The sequence below is a fragment of the Echinops telfairi genome, unplaced genomic scaffold (assembly GCF_000313985.2).
Source record: "Echinops telfairi isolate 266 unplaced genomic scaffold, ASM31398v2 ScPeMD7_3533;HRSCAF=4204_1, whole genome shotgun sequence".
In the NCBI taxonomy this organism is placed as follows: domain Eukaryota; kingdom Metazoa; phylum Chordata; class Mammalia; order Afrosoricida; family Tenrecidae; genus Echinops; species Echinops telfairi.
In genome coordinates this window covers 5,072,228-5,089,292 of record NW_022107432.1, presented here as the reverse complement: position 1 = coordinate 5,089,292, position 17,065 = coordinate 5,072,228, and the positions used below count along the sequence as shown (strand labels likewise).

Below are 17,065 nucleotides of genomic sequence, written 5' to 3'. Positions count from 1 at the left end.
GCGGGCACACAGGCCCGGAGGCCAGGCGTGTGCGGCCAAGAAGGCCTTGGCCGTGGCTCTCGCAACCCCGCCCTTGGAGCCTCCTCTCTGGGTGGGGGCGGCCCGGTCCCGGGGAGCGGGCACTGGCCTCGGTTGCTAGGTTGAGCGCGGCCTCCCGCTTTTGGGGCGGGGGGGAGTTGGCGCTTCATCCATCCTCCCGCGACCGCGCGCTTTTGTGCTCGGGACCAAACTGTCGACTCCTTTTGCATAGTTTGAATTGAGAAGCCTAGAGTCTTGCTTTCCGAGAATACGTGTAATTTAATGAACCACTTGTCGATACGTGCGTGTTAATGGTGCTAAATAACCGATCACCTGACACGTCGGGAGGCGAGGGGGAGGAGGGAGAAGAGGAGAGAATGTTGGTACCGCGTACAGTCCAGTGTCCTTTTTTCCCTTAGCATTGTATTGCCCAGTCAGGTGACCTTTTCCCATCTTTGGGTTCTTAAATGTCATTCTCCAGAGACTCATTCGAGAGCCTAATTTCAGTAGGTGGTTATTGGTGCTATTGAGGCATCATTCCTAAACACTGGATAATGTTTAGTGTAAACGGCATCAACGCTATAATTTAGATACTTAATTTAAAAAGAAACATTGATAATTGAGCTATTTCCCAATACAAAGTTTACAGCTTTGTTTTTAAACGAAACAACAACAAAACCAGTAAATTGGAGAGTACTTAAAAGAGTACTCTCTTTTTATGTTACTATCTAGTGACTATTTTGGAGTTGAATTTGTTTTTCTATTTCCAAATTGGTTGCTTGAGCTATTTCAAAACTATGCCTGCCTTATTAATAATTTTTACCATTTTTGATGCTTGCATAGAGTATTGGTTATTATGAAAATGAAGCTGACTTGTGAGTCAAAGAATCAGGAAATCTTTGCAACAGTTTTTGAGTTTCATCTTTATCACAGAGTACAAAAGTTGTGTGAATATCATTATTTTTACTATGTGCCTCCATTTAGATTGTTTCGATTTGGCTTAAGGGCCTTATAGTGGTTACCACCATCATCACCGTCATCATTCTTTTCAAACATGCACTCCATTTTTTTGTGATATAATTAAAGGTGTATGTGTTGGGTGGGGGATACCTTTAGATGGCTCTTAGGACTCTTCTAAGCCACACACCATTCCTTGGCAGCAGAAAGATTTGTGCTCAGTGTAAGTCTGGGACACTTTTTAAGTATACAGAATCACAATCTTAGTTTTAATCTTCATTTTATAGTTGTACAGGTGACTTGTCAGAAGGTTAACAAATGAGTTGGGAAAACCAACATGTTTTCTTGTGTATTGCATGCTTTATAGGTCTGTTTGGTGAAAAGCATGAAATGTAATTTACAATGCTATTTGTGCTGCTTGTTTTGGGGAAAGGAATGAACTTTATCTTCAGCACCCTGAATTTTGTACCATGCTGAATATAGTTATCTGTGCTGTTGGTGAAGTACCCCTAACTTTACTATGCTGATCCTTTGTGTACTAGACAGTCACATTTAAACGTGATCCTGAGGTTTATTTTATTGATCAGCATCTGAGGTTATGAATTGCCTGTAACTACCACACAATGTCAGGAAACTTAGAATTCCTAGCGTATTGCTATCTATTTTCATTCATTCACATTTAAGGATTTCTTTCTGGCAAGTGCCTGAATTTCTTTTGGGGAATAGTATGATTTGGGTTCTATTTCTCTTTGGTATCTTTTCAGAAGCATAGGTACTTTTTAACTACAAAAATTACTTGATGGATAGTACACCTTTATGATAGATACCGTTACAGTTTTGGAAATAGTAAGGTTCTTTGATAGCTGCTGTTAGATTATACATGAGAAGTACTGAGAATGTTGGTTTGATCCAAATATGAGAGTCACTTGCTATTTCAATTTTGACTCGATGACAATGTGTAGTTTACAGGAGGAAATAAAGTTCAAAGAGATATTAAATCAGTATATGAAAATTATAAAGGGAAGGCTTTTTAAGAATTACAAAAGGACTTTAAGAAGAATTGCCAATTGCGTAGATGTGAGATTTATTCCACTGAATTGTAATGTTAATTTAGACCATTTTTGAAATGTCAGGATTGAAATATTTTTGGCCATTTGTACAGTGAATAACGGATCAAGAAAAGTAATAAAACAGTCAAGTAGTATAAAACAATTAAATATCCAAAAGTTTTAATTTATTGGTAATTGTATTAGAGAAAGTTTTGAATGTTATAGTAGACTGAACAGAAAGAATTAACTAAATTTAATTCACTCATAATTTGTGTGAATGAAAATATTCTAAACTCTAAGGTCCTGTAGACTCTGAAAATGTTGCAACGTTTGTAGTCAGTAACTTGCCTTATCCATCAAATGGTGTTGCTGCTTACACATATTGAGGGTAATGCCTGTTATCTCTGTGTATACAGAGTGATTGAATGCATATTTTCTGCTTTATTTTGGAAGAAAAGTTTGTCATCCTGTTTTCAATAGACTAAGACCATAAAAGTAAATGTGCTAAGCAAGTAGAATGCATAAGGTATCATAGTATAAAAATTTCAAGTTCAGGAATCACACTGCCTATGTCCATATTTTGCTCTCAGGTAAATTGTATATGTGTCGTTGGGCAAATTACTTAAATATCTGGACTTTAGTTTGCTCACCTGTAAAAGAGGAATAATGATTGCATCTAACTCACAGGACTGTTGTGAGGAACAGTGAGATAATGTTTGTATTATACTTCTTATAGGGCTTATAGCATATGTTGTGCTCAGTATATTTTCAAGTTGTATTACCTAGGCAGTATAGGAGCCCTGGTAGTGTCGTGATTTCTCACTGGGCTGCTAACCCTCAGGTCAGCAGTCCGAAAACACCATCCCCTGTAAAAAAAAAATCACAGGAGCAGTTTTACCATTTCCTACATGGTTGCTATCACAGTGAATTTAGTTTTTTGGTTTTTTTTTTTAAGACTGTAGTTGTATTGAGGTAGTTTTTATGGTTTATCCAAACTCTAGATGCTCCCTTAATGTCAGTACATAATAGGTATAAACCTTGAAATTAACTATTTCTTAGTAGTGTTGGTTAATGTAATCTGTTTTTGCCAGTTTCAACTCAACTTGTTAAGTTCTTTTTCTGGTTTTTAAAATCTGCTGTGGTCATTTATTTTCATACAGCAGACACATTGGTATCATATATTCCTTGTACCTGATAAGTTCAGAAAAGGAGTTATGGTCTTTGCTTTCTTTTATGAAGTCCTGCCACTAAATTCTAACTAATGAAATTGAAGCATTTGATGTGAGTATGTAGAGCAAGTTGTTGACTAGGCTGCATTACTTTGTAGCATTGTATTTTCTAACATTGAATCTCAGCCCTGTTACTTTCTTAAACTGTAATATTGGGTATAACTTTATAAGCCATAAACCCCCCTCGTGAATTGAGGTTAAAAGTGCTTGACTCACTATATAATTGTGAGGATTGAAGGACATACGTATTTGTTGTTTAGCACAGTGCCTGACACAAAATAGAAATTTAATGAATTTTATAGAAAGATTTGTGATAAGCACATTGACTCATGAGATTTTTTTTGGATTTAAGTTTCAGTTCTACCAAGTACCATAGCAAGAGATTTAATGTGTTTCCCCAATTAAAAAACATATACGCACATACACGCACATATACAAAATGGAAGCTGTCATAAAGCATTAAGATTAAGGGGACCTTAGATGGCACAAAAGGCTATGTAAGCTCTCAGTTGGGAAGTGAAATGTTAGTGGTTCAAATCCATTCAGAGTACCTTGGGAGAAAGACTTGATGATCTAATTCTGAAAAACTCACAACCATTGAAAAACCACATGGTCCTGAGTTAGGGCCAACCTGACTTTTACCACTGGATGGTTGGGAGATAGAAATGATTAATATTCTCAGCTGCAAATTAAGGTGGGAAGGTTAAGTCTACGCAGACAGTTGAGAAAATAAATGGCTGGGACCTACTTATGAAAAATCAGTCCATGTATAGCACAGTTCTATTCTGACATACATGAGGCGCTCTTGAGTTGAAAGTGACTATAAGGTAACTGGTTTTTGGTGAAGATTAAATAGATTAATAAATGTAGAGCAGTGTCTCTCTTTGCTGGTACTATTTAGGGCCACATGTTTCTTTGCTTTGAGGCTGTCCTAACGAATTTAGGATGTTTAGCAAGGTACCTACCTGGCCCTCTATTTACTAGATGCAGTAGCATCCTTTCCAGTTTTGACACTTGCCCCAAATGTCTCCAGACAAAGTTCCTGAGAGTAGGGGAAAAATTGCTCTGGGTTGTGAGCTACTGTTCTAAAGTTTATAGAATGGTGCTTGGTATGAAGTTAGAGCACAGTAAGATTTTTTTACATTTTATTATGTCCGGACTACCTCCCCCTCCCCCTCCCCCTCCCAATCACTGTCACTATTACCTTGTTCACTTATTACCTGTGTAATTTTATTCATAGAACTTATAATCTTTATAACATGAAGAATGTTTAATAATTTTTGTAGATTTATAGAATTTCTTCAAATATAATGCCTATTTTTAATCTCCTCCTAACTACACACACACACACACACACACACACACACACACACTTTCTCTCACACACACTTAAGTGCGGCACACGCACAGAATGTAAACTACTTGAGATAAAGCTTCAGCATAGGATAGTCACTTTGTGCTGGAACAATCCCGGGGGTGGGGGGTGGGGGTGGCAAGAGCAGACACTTTTTTCTGAACTATGGTATACAATTTTCTAGTTCTTAGAGGGCACTGAATAATTTCTTTTTCTGAAAAGGCGGTAGGCCACACTAGTGTGGGAATCTATGGGATAACCTTATTATAGCTTTAATGATTTATTATTAAACTTATATGGGTTTATTTTTTTCAAGGATTAGTAACAAAATATGTAGTTTTTGAAGATGTGTTTGAAAATTTGTGATAGGCAGTTTTTAAGAAAAATCATTTTATTGGGGGCTTGCTTGTACAACTGTTATCACAATCCATACATACATCTATTGTGACAAGCATTTTTGATAGGCAATTTTTACTTGCTCTCAAAGTAGGCTTTTATCGATGTTTAGTTAAAAAAATTTTTTGCTAGTAATACTTCTAAATTTATTTGCATGCTATTCATACCTGGCAAGAGCCCTGGTTGAGTAGCAATTATAGTTGGACTGCGATTAGCATGTTCCGATTAGCATGTTCCGCGGTTCAAAGTTACCAGCAGCTCTGCAGAAGAAAGACTTGACTTTCTCTTTCCATAAACAGTTACAGTCTCAAACCCACAGGGGGCTGCTATGAGCTAGCATTGACTGGATGGCAGTGCATTTGGTTTGTACTCATATCTGAAGGAGGGAGAGATGGTAGCACAGTGGATCAGGCATCAGGCTGCTAACAACACAGTCATCAGCTCCTTAAAGACTTCTTGTCTCAGATAAGCGCTAAGAAGCACTTATTCTGTTAGGGTGACTGCGAGTTGGTGGACTCCATGGCAGTCGGTTTGATTTGTATTCATCCTTAAAACACTTAGAAAGTGATGTATCCTGGCTTCATTAGTGCTCTGTCGGTAATAAAATTTGGTTACAGTTTAAATATTTTGAAAGTTCAGATGAAATAAGCATTCTAAGATGGGTTACATATTCAGTAGTAAATTGTACTCAGAATTTTAATACTAATAATTTATCTTCTTCCGATTGTATTCTGAATCCTTATAAATGGTCAAACAGAACTAAAACTTTGTAATTAGCACATGAGGTTCTCTGCCTGGAATGTACTCTGCATCTTTTGGATTCAGCTCATAGCTTGCTTAGCCTTTCTTGGTCTCCTGATTCTCACCTTCCTCTGTGATACTATAGGTGCTATTTGTAGCCCTTCAGCATGATTCTTTCACATTGTTGTGGTGTTTGCATGTTATATTTGTTTTTATGTGCATATTCTGTGTTGGATTGTGAATTCCTTCAATTTGAGACTGGTTTGTTTCCCTAATGTCTCTAATACATTGTAGTCGATTTTTAGTAATGTGTGAAATAAGGAAGTAGTTTTGATTTATGCAGATTCTCTAGTTCTCTGATTTAGCTGGAAACATTTTACTGACTGAACATGAGATGAGATGCTAAACTCAGCAACAGTTTATGACTTTAATATGTGTTCCCAAATTATTGATATTGATTTACTTGGATTTACACATATCAATAGCCATTTAAAATAAACCATAGGGAGATTTATTATATTTCAATTATTACATTTATTTCATATTTGAATACAATTTCAGTGTAAGAACCAGAAATTTGTTACAGTTAGGCATCTGTATAGTTAACGGATATATTGAATCATACCTTAATTTCCCTCCTTAACTAGATCTGATTATATTTGTCCATCCATATTATTAGTAATAACAGAACAGTCTATTTAAAATTAGTGTTCTGTTTTGCCCCTTTTAACCTTTTTTATTTTGGAATAAGTAGATTTACAGAAAAGTTGCATAGAGTACAAATAGCTCCTGTATGACCCCCTCACCCAGTATTCCTGATTGCTAACACCTGACATAATTTCAATTTCTTCATCAAAACTAAGATTAACATTAGTATATTTCTTTTAACTAAACCTGTGACTTAATTTTGATTTGATATTTTTTCCACCAATGCCAGTTTTATGCTTTACAGTCCATCCAGGATATCTATGTTGCTGCATTAATAGATTAATTTTTATTTTAAGTGAGTTGATAGATGGAACATTTGTTTTCCTATTTTGGATGGAGAATTTTTATTATTTTACTTTTGACCTTGACTACTTGAAGTCTGAAACCTAAAAAAAATACACTGTACCTTCAATAAATGTTTCTTTCATGACAGTCTTGGATAGCTGTATACTATCATTTTTGGCATTCTTCCTTTGGAATTTTCCCCTGAGCCACTTCAACAGAATAGTGAGTGAAGGGAGACATCGGACAGTGTAAGACAAGAAAAAATAATAATTTAAAAATATCAAGGGTTCATGAGGGAGGGAGGGGGGAAATGAGCTAATACCAAGGGCTTAAGTAGAAAGAAAATGTTTGAGAATGATGATGGGCAACAAATGTTCAAATATTCTTGACACAATGGAATGTATGTATGGATTGTGATAAGAGTTATATGAGCCCCCAATTAAATAATGGGGAAAAAAGAACTATGTATGAAAAAAATCACTTATTAATAAATTTATAACATATTCTCTGACACTATCTGTTACAAAATCCTAGTCTTGTGATACATCTTTTGGAAATCATCTTTGGACCCATAAATTTGGGATGCTTTATGCTTTGTCTTGTCTTGGAAGATTCCCAGTCTAACTGGCCTTGCTAAAAGTGTTTGAACCAATAGTAGCAGCTTAGCAGCTTACATTTGTTGACTAAATAAAAGTATTTTTAAAGAAATGTAATTTTGTTATACCTAGTCCTTCTACTTATTCCATGACTATTAAGGGATAATACTAATTTAAATTAAAGGAACACTAATAAGTCACCCCTTAACACCAGTTTTCATGAATAAATAGTTCGGGGAAATTTGGTTCACCCATTTTGTTTTCACTAATAGTATTGGAGAAAGGAATAAAAAACAAATGTATCACTCATTACAGTAAATTTTTGAAATGGGTGAGCCCTGGTGCCAATGTCAGGGAAGCATTGAGCCACTAATTGCAAGGTCAGCTGTTCATCAAACCCACCAGCTGCTCCATGGGAGAAATTTAAGGCTGTCTGTTCCTTTAAAGATTTAGTGTCTGAAACTCCATTTAAGGTCTTTATGAGTCAGAATCCATTACTACTTTGTGATCTCCATCTGTGTGATGTAACTTCTGAATGTTCTCAATGTTTCCATCACTTGAATGCACACCTTGAGAAGTTGGTTTAAAGAAGTTTGTAGAATTTACCAGCCTTGTGTTGTTAGGGAAATAATTAGATTCAGCATACCGTTTTTGTACGAAAAGTTAAAATTTCTTCCGATGGAATTTTTTTTTTCGTTTTATGGAAGAGGTTACTAATTGGTATTTAGGAATTCTAGTGACCTGCATAGTTAGTTAGCTGTGCATCCTAATCTGCTAGCCACTGTAGAACCCTAGGGAGAAGTGTCTCTGTGTGTCATAGTCCTTTTGATATCAGTGGGTTTCATGGTTATTTATTAGGTAGGCTGCAACTCTGAATCTGAGATCATTTAGGTTGGGAATAAACTTTGTATTCCAGCACAACAAGATGACTTAATTTGTTGGTAGTTTTTAATTTGTAAACAACTAGTTTTTTTTAATTGGTGAGCTACTTAATTAACTACAATTTACTGATTATCTTGGAACTAAAAAGTTTTAGTGAAGTTATTGGGGGGAAAACAGCATAAAACAGAGAAGTTGCCATTCAGTAGATTCAGTATGCTAAAAGAATTGGTGAAATATAATTGAACTTTTAAGTCCTTAGGAGCTCAGGTGGCAAAGTGGGTTAAGCATGGACTGCTAACAACAAGGTGGTTCAAACTTGTTCTGCAGCACCTTGAGAGAAAAATCAGGCTGGTGTGTAATGATTTGCTGTCTTGAAAACCGCACGACGAAGCAGTTCTACTTTGTCCTATAGGGTCACTATGAGTCTAAATCTTCCTGACAGAAGGTTTGATTTTGGATCCTTAGGTACTAAGATCAGATAGTTGTGAGCAATTAATCAGTAATGCTGTTAATGTTACTATTAGGAAATGCATGCAAAATAACAAGTGAATAAAATAGTGAACATTTTTATTTCGAGGTTTATTAGTATTCAATGTAATTTGTCAAATTTGAGGAGAGGTGCTGAAACTCTTAAGATTTATTTAGAAGGGAATTAATTTTCCTGAGGCTGAAGAAATGCTTAAAAAATTTTAATTGTTGTTAGATGCTCCCTAGTTGGTTCTGACTCGTAACCATATGTTCAACGGAAGGAAGCACTCCTTGGTCCTGTGCCACCCTCAGAATTGCTATGTTTGAGCCCATTGTGTTACAGCTGCTTTGCCAATCTGTCTCATCAGGGGTCTTCCTCTTTTTCACTGACCCTCTATTTTCCCCAATCTTTTACCAGCCCTTGGTCCAGGGACTGGTCTTTCTTGGTAACATATTCAAAGTATCTGAGAAGTCACACCATCCTTGCTTCTAAATTTATCAATTGAGGCATAATAAATTGTGTTAATAAGGATAGCTTAATGATTTTTTGGCAGATATATACACTCATGACCTTGCAGAAAGCATTTAAACACTTTTAAATATAATGTGTTCTTTGTAAGCAATAGTAATAGAACCAATTTATTGTTGAAGACTAAATGATACAATACCTGTGATATGCAGATGACAACACCTAGCTTGCTGAGAAAGTGGGGAGGATATCAGCATTTGCTGATGAAGATCAAGGATTGTTGCTCTCAATATGAATTACAACTCATTGTAAAGAAAAAAATTCTCACAACTCATGATAAATGAATAAGAGATTGAAGTTGTCAAGGATTTCATCTTTGGATCCACAATTAAGGCTCATGGAAGCAGTAGTCAAGATAACAAACAACGCATTGCATTAGGTTAATTTGCTGCAGAAGGCCTCTTTAAAAGACTAGTTGCGTCTATCCAAGCTATCGTGCTTTCATTGGCCTTATAAACGTGGCAGATACTGAATAAAGAAGACTGAAGAAAAATAGATGCATTTGTACTATGGTGTTGGTGATTAATATAGAAAGTATTGTGGACTGCCAAAAGAACAAATGAATCTGTCTTGAAAGAAGTACAACCAGAAAGCTCCTTAGAGGCAAGGATGGTGAGATACTGTCTCATGTACTTTGGATGTGTTTTCAGGAGAGACCAGTCCATGGAGAATGATATCTTGCTTGGTAAAGTGGAGGGGCTGCAAAAGAAGGCCCTGAACAAGATAGATTGAAACAGTAGCTATAACAATGTGCTGAAACATAACAATTGGGAAGATGGCACGGAACTGGACGGTCCATTGTTCTGTTGTACCATAGGTTCATTATGAGTTGGAACCAGCTCAATGGCACCCAACAATAACAATAACAACAAACGATATAAAAGGAACCCTGGTAGTTCAGTGATTAAGTTCTAAATGAAATGTCAACTGTTTGAACCCACCAGCTTCTCTGAGGGAAAAAGATGTTGTAGTCTGCTTCTGTAAATAGTACAGCCTTGGAAATCCTGTGGGCCAGTTTTTCTCTGCCCTGTAGGGACATTTTGAATTGGAAAACTTGATAGTGTACCTTTTCTTCTTCAGGTTATAAATAATATATTTAAGTAATATGTTTATTATTAGCACAGTGCTAACAAATACTATATATTCAGTAAATGGTAATCTTTGAACTTCCTTTTGACCCACACTTTGAGGGGAAAGAATTCAAGGCCAGTTTCTTTGAGAAAATTTTGGTAGTGAATGGACATTAACTGTTTTGAATTTCAGTAACCCTGGTAACTTAATTTTTACAAACCTGTGTGCACGCCTGTATGTGTACATGTGCCGTTTTGTTGTTAGTCTGATTTGTTGAGTGTCTTTCCATTTACCTTCCTTAACTGCACAAGAAAACTTTTTGTTTGTATTTTTAAAAAATAATTTAAATGTTTTATAACTAAAAGAGGCTACTTAACAGTTTTAAGATATGAGACAGTATCTTAAACGATTTTGATTTTTAGCTCTTTTATATGGACTTGTAAAAGCATTGTCTTAATTCATAATTTATGAAAAGGTTATGGTTAAAAACATGCTTTTTATGATTTAAACCATATTTTTCTTTCAAAGGTATTAAATTAATGGACTATATATGTAGATTTTTTTCCCTAAAAAAAAAATGAACCAAGTAAACATTTAATAACATCTTTGGTAAAATAATATTCTACATGCATGATGAAACATTTAGTAAAGATTTGTTTTACATTTCCAAATGTGTTTTCTAAAAACAGTGAGGATTTTTTTTTCTAACAGCCACTCAAATACCTTAAGTGTGTTCTTAGACTCAAAATTATTAAAATAATTTGGTTTTAGGTGATTTTCAATTGATAGCTTTATTTCTTATGGTATTTTTTTTGTCTTTCTATAGGGCTGAAAGACACACAGAAGTCTTCATGGATATAGTTGATACATTTAATCATTTAATTCCTACTGAACACTTAGATGATGCCCTATTTCTAGGATCCAACCTGGAGAATGAAGTCTGTGAGGATTTTAGTTCAAGTCAAAATGTCTTAGAGGACTCGCTGAAGAACATGCTCAGCGATAAGGATCCTATGCTAGGATCTGCAAGTAACCAGTTCTGTTTGCCTGTTTTGGATAGCAATGATCCCAATGTCCAGATGCCTTGTTCAACAGGTAATTCTTACTTTTTTTTTTTTTTTTTTTAGTCTACGATTTAAAATAAAGCGAATTTTCAGCAGTTTTTTATTTTTATTTTTAAATGATGACAAGGATAGTGTATCTAGGATTTTCCCTTAGCGTTTAGGACTGCTTTACTCTAGGCATCATAATTAAAGTTGAAGCGAGTTTTCTTCCAAGGGCTGTGGCATTATCTTCAAGAATGTTAGAGATAGGATGGCCATGTAATTTATTACACCAAGTACAGTACTTTTGAGAATTAAAGGGGCACTGCTAATACTTATGACAATAAGTATAAATTGGCTTTCTCCTTGGCAAATACGGTTACCTCACAAATTGGACATTTATTACCTGTCTAAAGTTACGGGAGAGGATCAATTGTGTGACTTACACATTCTCAGTATCTTTCCCAGTTTTTTACATTTAATGTATTGTTTGCTCCCATTTCAAATCCTTAGGTATTTTGTGAAATGTGTCTCAAATTGCAAACAAATAACTCTAGACCTCTGGTGTCCATGATAGTAATAGCTAGCCACATATAGATATTGAGTACTTGACATGTGGTTAGTTAAAATTGAGATGTGCTCTAAAATGCAAATTGGATTTTTGAAACTTAATATTAAGAAGAATGTAAGCTATTAATATATATATATACAGTATTGAAATAAAATTTAGAGTATTTTTAGTAGCAAGGTATTTTTGCCCATCTTGAAGTGGTTATTTGAAAATTTTAAATTATATATGTCACTTGCATTTTATTCCCATTGGACAGCTGTAGTCTGGGATATATAAGTAGCTAAAAGATTAGGACTAGTAACTTACTGTAGGAGTGAGTGCTTTTTAATGAGAAATTGCTCTGGAACTCTACCAATAGGGCATTTTTCCATGGAACAACATGTAGGTTTTCTTTTATAAAGCAAAGAAAATTTTCTCTAAACTATGGGCAGTAGCTATTCTGTAAACTAAAATTAGATTAAGGAAAATCAACCTTAATGTAGAGGAGTAAGTAAAACTTTTCTCTACTGTTCCCTAGAATAGTTTACAGGTTTTTGTGGTAGTGGGTTTTTTTCCCAATGCCTCTAGATTTTTCTTGCTCTATAACTTTTTTCAGTGTCTTTTTAATTTTATTTTCATGTGTTCTACTTAATTTTTAAAAGTTTACCTAGTACTACAAGGGAGCTTCAAAAAGTTGGTAGAAAAAATTATTTAAAAGAATTTTTCCATGAACGTTTTGGAGCCCCCTTGTAATTAAAGTTGAAATAGGTGTTGTGCTCTGTACACTTAAATTTGTCTGATCTACTGGAAGACCTCAACACTTTTAGCTAACAGGAATTCTTTTACTTTTACAACTTTTTCACTGAGGTCTTTTGAATTGCTTGATAATGGTATATCTGAATTAAATATATTGTGTTGTGTTATTGCATAGTTTTACATTGTTTTTGTTGTTGTATTCTAAATGTTTTAAAGCTTTGAAAATTTTGTTTCATGTATGCATTGTTCAAAGTTTTGACTGGTGCCTATGTCAGTACAATAGGTATATTTTATATTGTTAAAAACTTTGATCGTTTTCGGTAATGTGCAGTTTTCTGGTTTAGTCCAGCACAAACACTGAATTTATAAGCTTCTTGTTGGAAATACCGTTATCTTCAAGAGTGTTATACTGGACCTAGAATTTGCACATAATCTCATCTCATTAGATATCTTATAAAATTGCAGCCCTTTAGCAATACAAGATTTCCTACCTGCTGTCCTTTTTTTTTTAATTGATTTCTGTGAATATGAAAAGTCCTCGGTTTTGGTGAAAATTTCTTCTGCTGAAAGAAGACTTAAAGTACCATTACTGGAGTACTTAAAAAGTTATTTATTCATCGTTGTTTACGTTCTATTAGTTTGCAAACTTAAATTTTTAAAAAAGACTTAAGAATTATTTTCTGAATTCCCTTACATTAAAATTTATTTGCTACCATTCTTTTATCTTGCTTTTGTGGTAGAATTGTTTTTGTTAATAAATGTGTAGTGCCTATACATTTAAGGGGATTATATGGGAGAAACAATAATAATGCTCTTCTGCTTAAGGTGTTTATATTTTTATTTCATTGTGCCATCAGACAGGAGATTTATCTTGACTGCTTGGAAGTAATGTTTGCCCTTTGAGATGGTGGAGTCATTAAAAGGCCTAAGTAATATTTTTTAATGATGGCAGAGTGGAGAACATTTTTGAAAAAGCATGTGTCAACTTTATTTTCAAATAATTTTAGATGAGAGAGTTGCAAAGAAGATACTTCTTTATAACTATTATTTATAAAGCGGCCAACTTTTGTAACTTATTAATCATAAACTCTTAGACTTTTTGCTGTTAAACAACCAACCAAACAAATCTCACATAGATCTTAGCCAGAAGTTTGTACCTGGCTCTATAAAATTTTACTGTCTCGACTGAAACTTAGCTGGGAAACAACGGTGCTTGCATGTGTCAAGGCAGTTAAACTATATAGATGTATAATGTTTTGTAACCTTGACTTTTGCTAAAGTTAACAGAATAATTGCTGTGCCTTGTTCTTTGCTGTTCTGAATCAGTTTGATTTGCTGTAGTTGTTAAAGACCATTTTTTTTGGATGACAGAGTTGAATAGCTTGTATTGTATTTCATTTACCTCCAAAAATTGTTCCTTTGAAAATTATAAAAATAGGAAACAAAGAAAATTACTTTTGGCATTTGTCAGATGTACAGAAGTTAGACTGCTAACTTTCATTATGAGAAATAACTTCTAGATTTCTGATATTTTCTTTGAATGCTTATAATTCTACAGTATTTCTTTCTGCAATTGTCATGTTTTAGTATGGTGTATACATGTACCCAGTAATACATCACTAATACAACCTTACTTTTTTTCTTTTTTAAACTTCAGTGAGAGAAAAAGCATTGTATTGTATGTGTTGGGGAAATGTTTGATTTGATGAAGCCTGTTATTGGTATTCTGAAAAAAATTCTGTTATCCTATTCGTAAGTTAGAATATTTTTTCAAGTATTAGGTTTAAGATACCAAATATATTATTATTTATATCATTTGAGGAATATGCTCAAAATCAGTGAAGCTGTGTTTACTGGCTTTATTAGTGTCTTGACTGAGTATTTTAATTTTACAAAGATAATCTTTTACATTGACAGCTATGATTCTCACCAGTCTCCTGTACCATGTGCCCTGTGACTCTGTTAACCCAGTTGTTGTCTCTGTAGGTTTACTTTTCCTGGGTTTCATATAGAGAAAAACATAGAAAATCAAGACAAAATACAAACGACCCAACAACAATGACCGTGAAGGGGGGGGGGGGGCAAAAAAAACTCATTAAAAAACAGCAGGAAGCAATGAAAAACAAAGCAGAAAATATTAAAACCTGGAGCAAATGCTACATTGGATCAAGAAGGAGATCAATGACAAGGTGTCATATTTTGACCAAACTACAACTACAGTATAATCCACCCTAAATTGTTCTCATCGATAACAAGGCCTTTCCCATCTCTGGTCCATAGTTAGAGGAGCCAGAGATTTAATCCACAGGGGGATTAAATCAGGGGGATCCTGTGAATGGGTTTTGGGCTTTCATTGCCATTCTCAGTCTTCTGCAAACTAGGTGTTCAGAATTTAGTCTCTACTACTATTTGCTGGGTTTGGATTTTATTACTTAGAATTTTGGGGTTACATAGGCTGGTGTGCTGCTTCCATGTGGACTTAGCTGATGTCCCACTTGGATGACTGCATGTTTTAAGACATGTCTTTAGGACTCCAGATGCTATTTTTTTCTAACAGTCGGGTACTGTCTGCTTTCTTCACTACAGTTTGCTTAGCACCTTTATCTTCAGTGATCACTTCATGGGGGTAGGTATCGAGTAGAGCTATGCCATAAGAAATGTTTTTAGATTAGGGTTATGATTAAGTGCATGCTCAAAATATATTGCTAGACCTATGATTAATATATTTTTTAGGTTCACTTTAAAGACATTAATTCATTGAAGGATATAGACATTAATTTATTGAAGGATACTATAAATTATCCTCATGGGGCATATAGTAGTTCTAGTGATACTACCATTAATTTAGCTAATGTATAGAATTTAAAACACTTGAGAAAAATTAAAAATGCATACATGTGTAGGACAGTGTATTATTGATTTGTAAAGCTTAGCAGTTTAAGTGACTGGACACGATGCTAACAGTGAGCGTTGGAGATAGGGCAGTACTATCAATAATGCCCATTCACAAGGCAGAGCGGAGCTATACATGCCATAAAAAAGCAAATGGATTATGACAATAGCACAAATATGGTAGCCTTGAGTTGCCTTATTGGGCAACCTGGGTCAAGGCAAGAATTTTGAACCAAAGTCCAATGACTTCCACATTCATATCCTTGGGATAGAAGTCACCTGCTGCTGCGTACACAAGGGCATTTCAGCCTTAGGTTGATTAATTTACTCAGAAACTACTTAGGGAGTATTAACTGAATTCCTTTACTCTGCTACTCGTATTCTTAAGGTAAAGTCTAGTTTACTTAGTGGGAGATGCAAATCAGTTCGGTCTGGTGTGGTCTATGAAGGATGTTGTACACATCAAAAGGACAGGGTCTTAAAGTCCTGTTTGTAGTACATGTCCTGCGTCACCAAGGACTAAGTACAAATGAAGTCACAAGTGCCCAATTAGGGACATGATACTGAGCTTATTCTCCCATTGGTCTATATTTTTCCCAATGGCATGTGCCCCTACTTTAGTCATCCACTGAGTGAAGCATAGTCTCCTTCATTTGGGACACATATTCTCCACCCCGACACCTCTTGACTTGGGTTTTGTGTATGGTTCACTAATCACTTTTGTAGGAGTGTCCATTAATTTGGGATGACCCTAGACCAGTGGTTCTCAACCTTCCTAATGCCACAACCCTTTAATACAGTTCGTGTTATGATACCCAACCATAAAATTGTTTTCCTTGCTACTTCATAACTATAATTTTGCTATGTTAAGAATCGGGTGACCCCTGTGAAAGGGTCGTTGGACCCCCAAGGGGTCATGACCCACCGGTTGAGAACCACTGCCCTAGACTATCGTTATATAGCAGGAATTGATCCCCCCCCCCTTTTCTCTGCATCATGGGAAACAGTCCCAGTTGAATTAAAGTCTCCCTTGTCAAAGTGATTTTTAAGATGTAGCAGAAATAAGAGATGATACATGGTTTGGTGAGCTCTAGGTAGGTATACTAGCTCATTGCTGGGGAAACTGGAATAGAAGATTAGATGGCTTGAGAAAAGATTCCTGTCTTTGTCTTGGTGTTTATTTTTTTAGTAGTGGTCTCATACAATCTTTGACTTTTTGTGACTGGCTACTCATTTCACTCCACGTAATGGGTTCCAGGGCCATCCATGTCATGAGGTGTATCATGGTTTTGCCTCTTTTTAAAGGATGTATAGTATTCCATTGCGTGTCTGTGCCAGAGTTTCTTTACCTGTTCTTTTGATGGTTATTTAGGTTGTTTACAGCTTCTTGCTATTGTGAATTGTGACATGAACATGGAATGAACTGTGGAAGAGGATACATCTGTTCATATTCTGTCTCTTACTACTTAGGGGTATATGCAGAGTATATGCTGGGTTGTGTGGGATTTCCATTGCCAGTTGTTATTTGGTAGTTCCATATC

General features: G+C 35.3%; 1 protein-coding gene across 4 annotated transcripts in view; it reads left to right on the top strand.

Annotated features, from left to right (window-relative positions):
• The first annotated feature begins 11,060 nt into the window (after window positions 1–11,060).
• Window positions 11,061–17,065, top strand: part of PHF3 (PHD finger protein 3) — an 80,668-nt gene continuing 74,663 nt past the window's right edge. For 2 of the 4 annotated variants that reach the window (XM_045294790.1, XM_004696327.4), the window contains exon 1: window positions 11,081–11,378. In XM_045294790.1, the coding sequence (XP_045150725.1) occupies window positions 11,084–11,378 (295 nt within the window). In that variant the 5' untranslated portion in view covers window positions 11,081–11,083. Of the gene's footprint in view, window positions 11,379–17,065 lie in introns of all 4 variants that reach the window. The other 2 variants (XM_045294793.1, XM_045294792.1) reach the window with 2 other exon arrangements.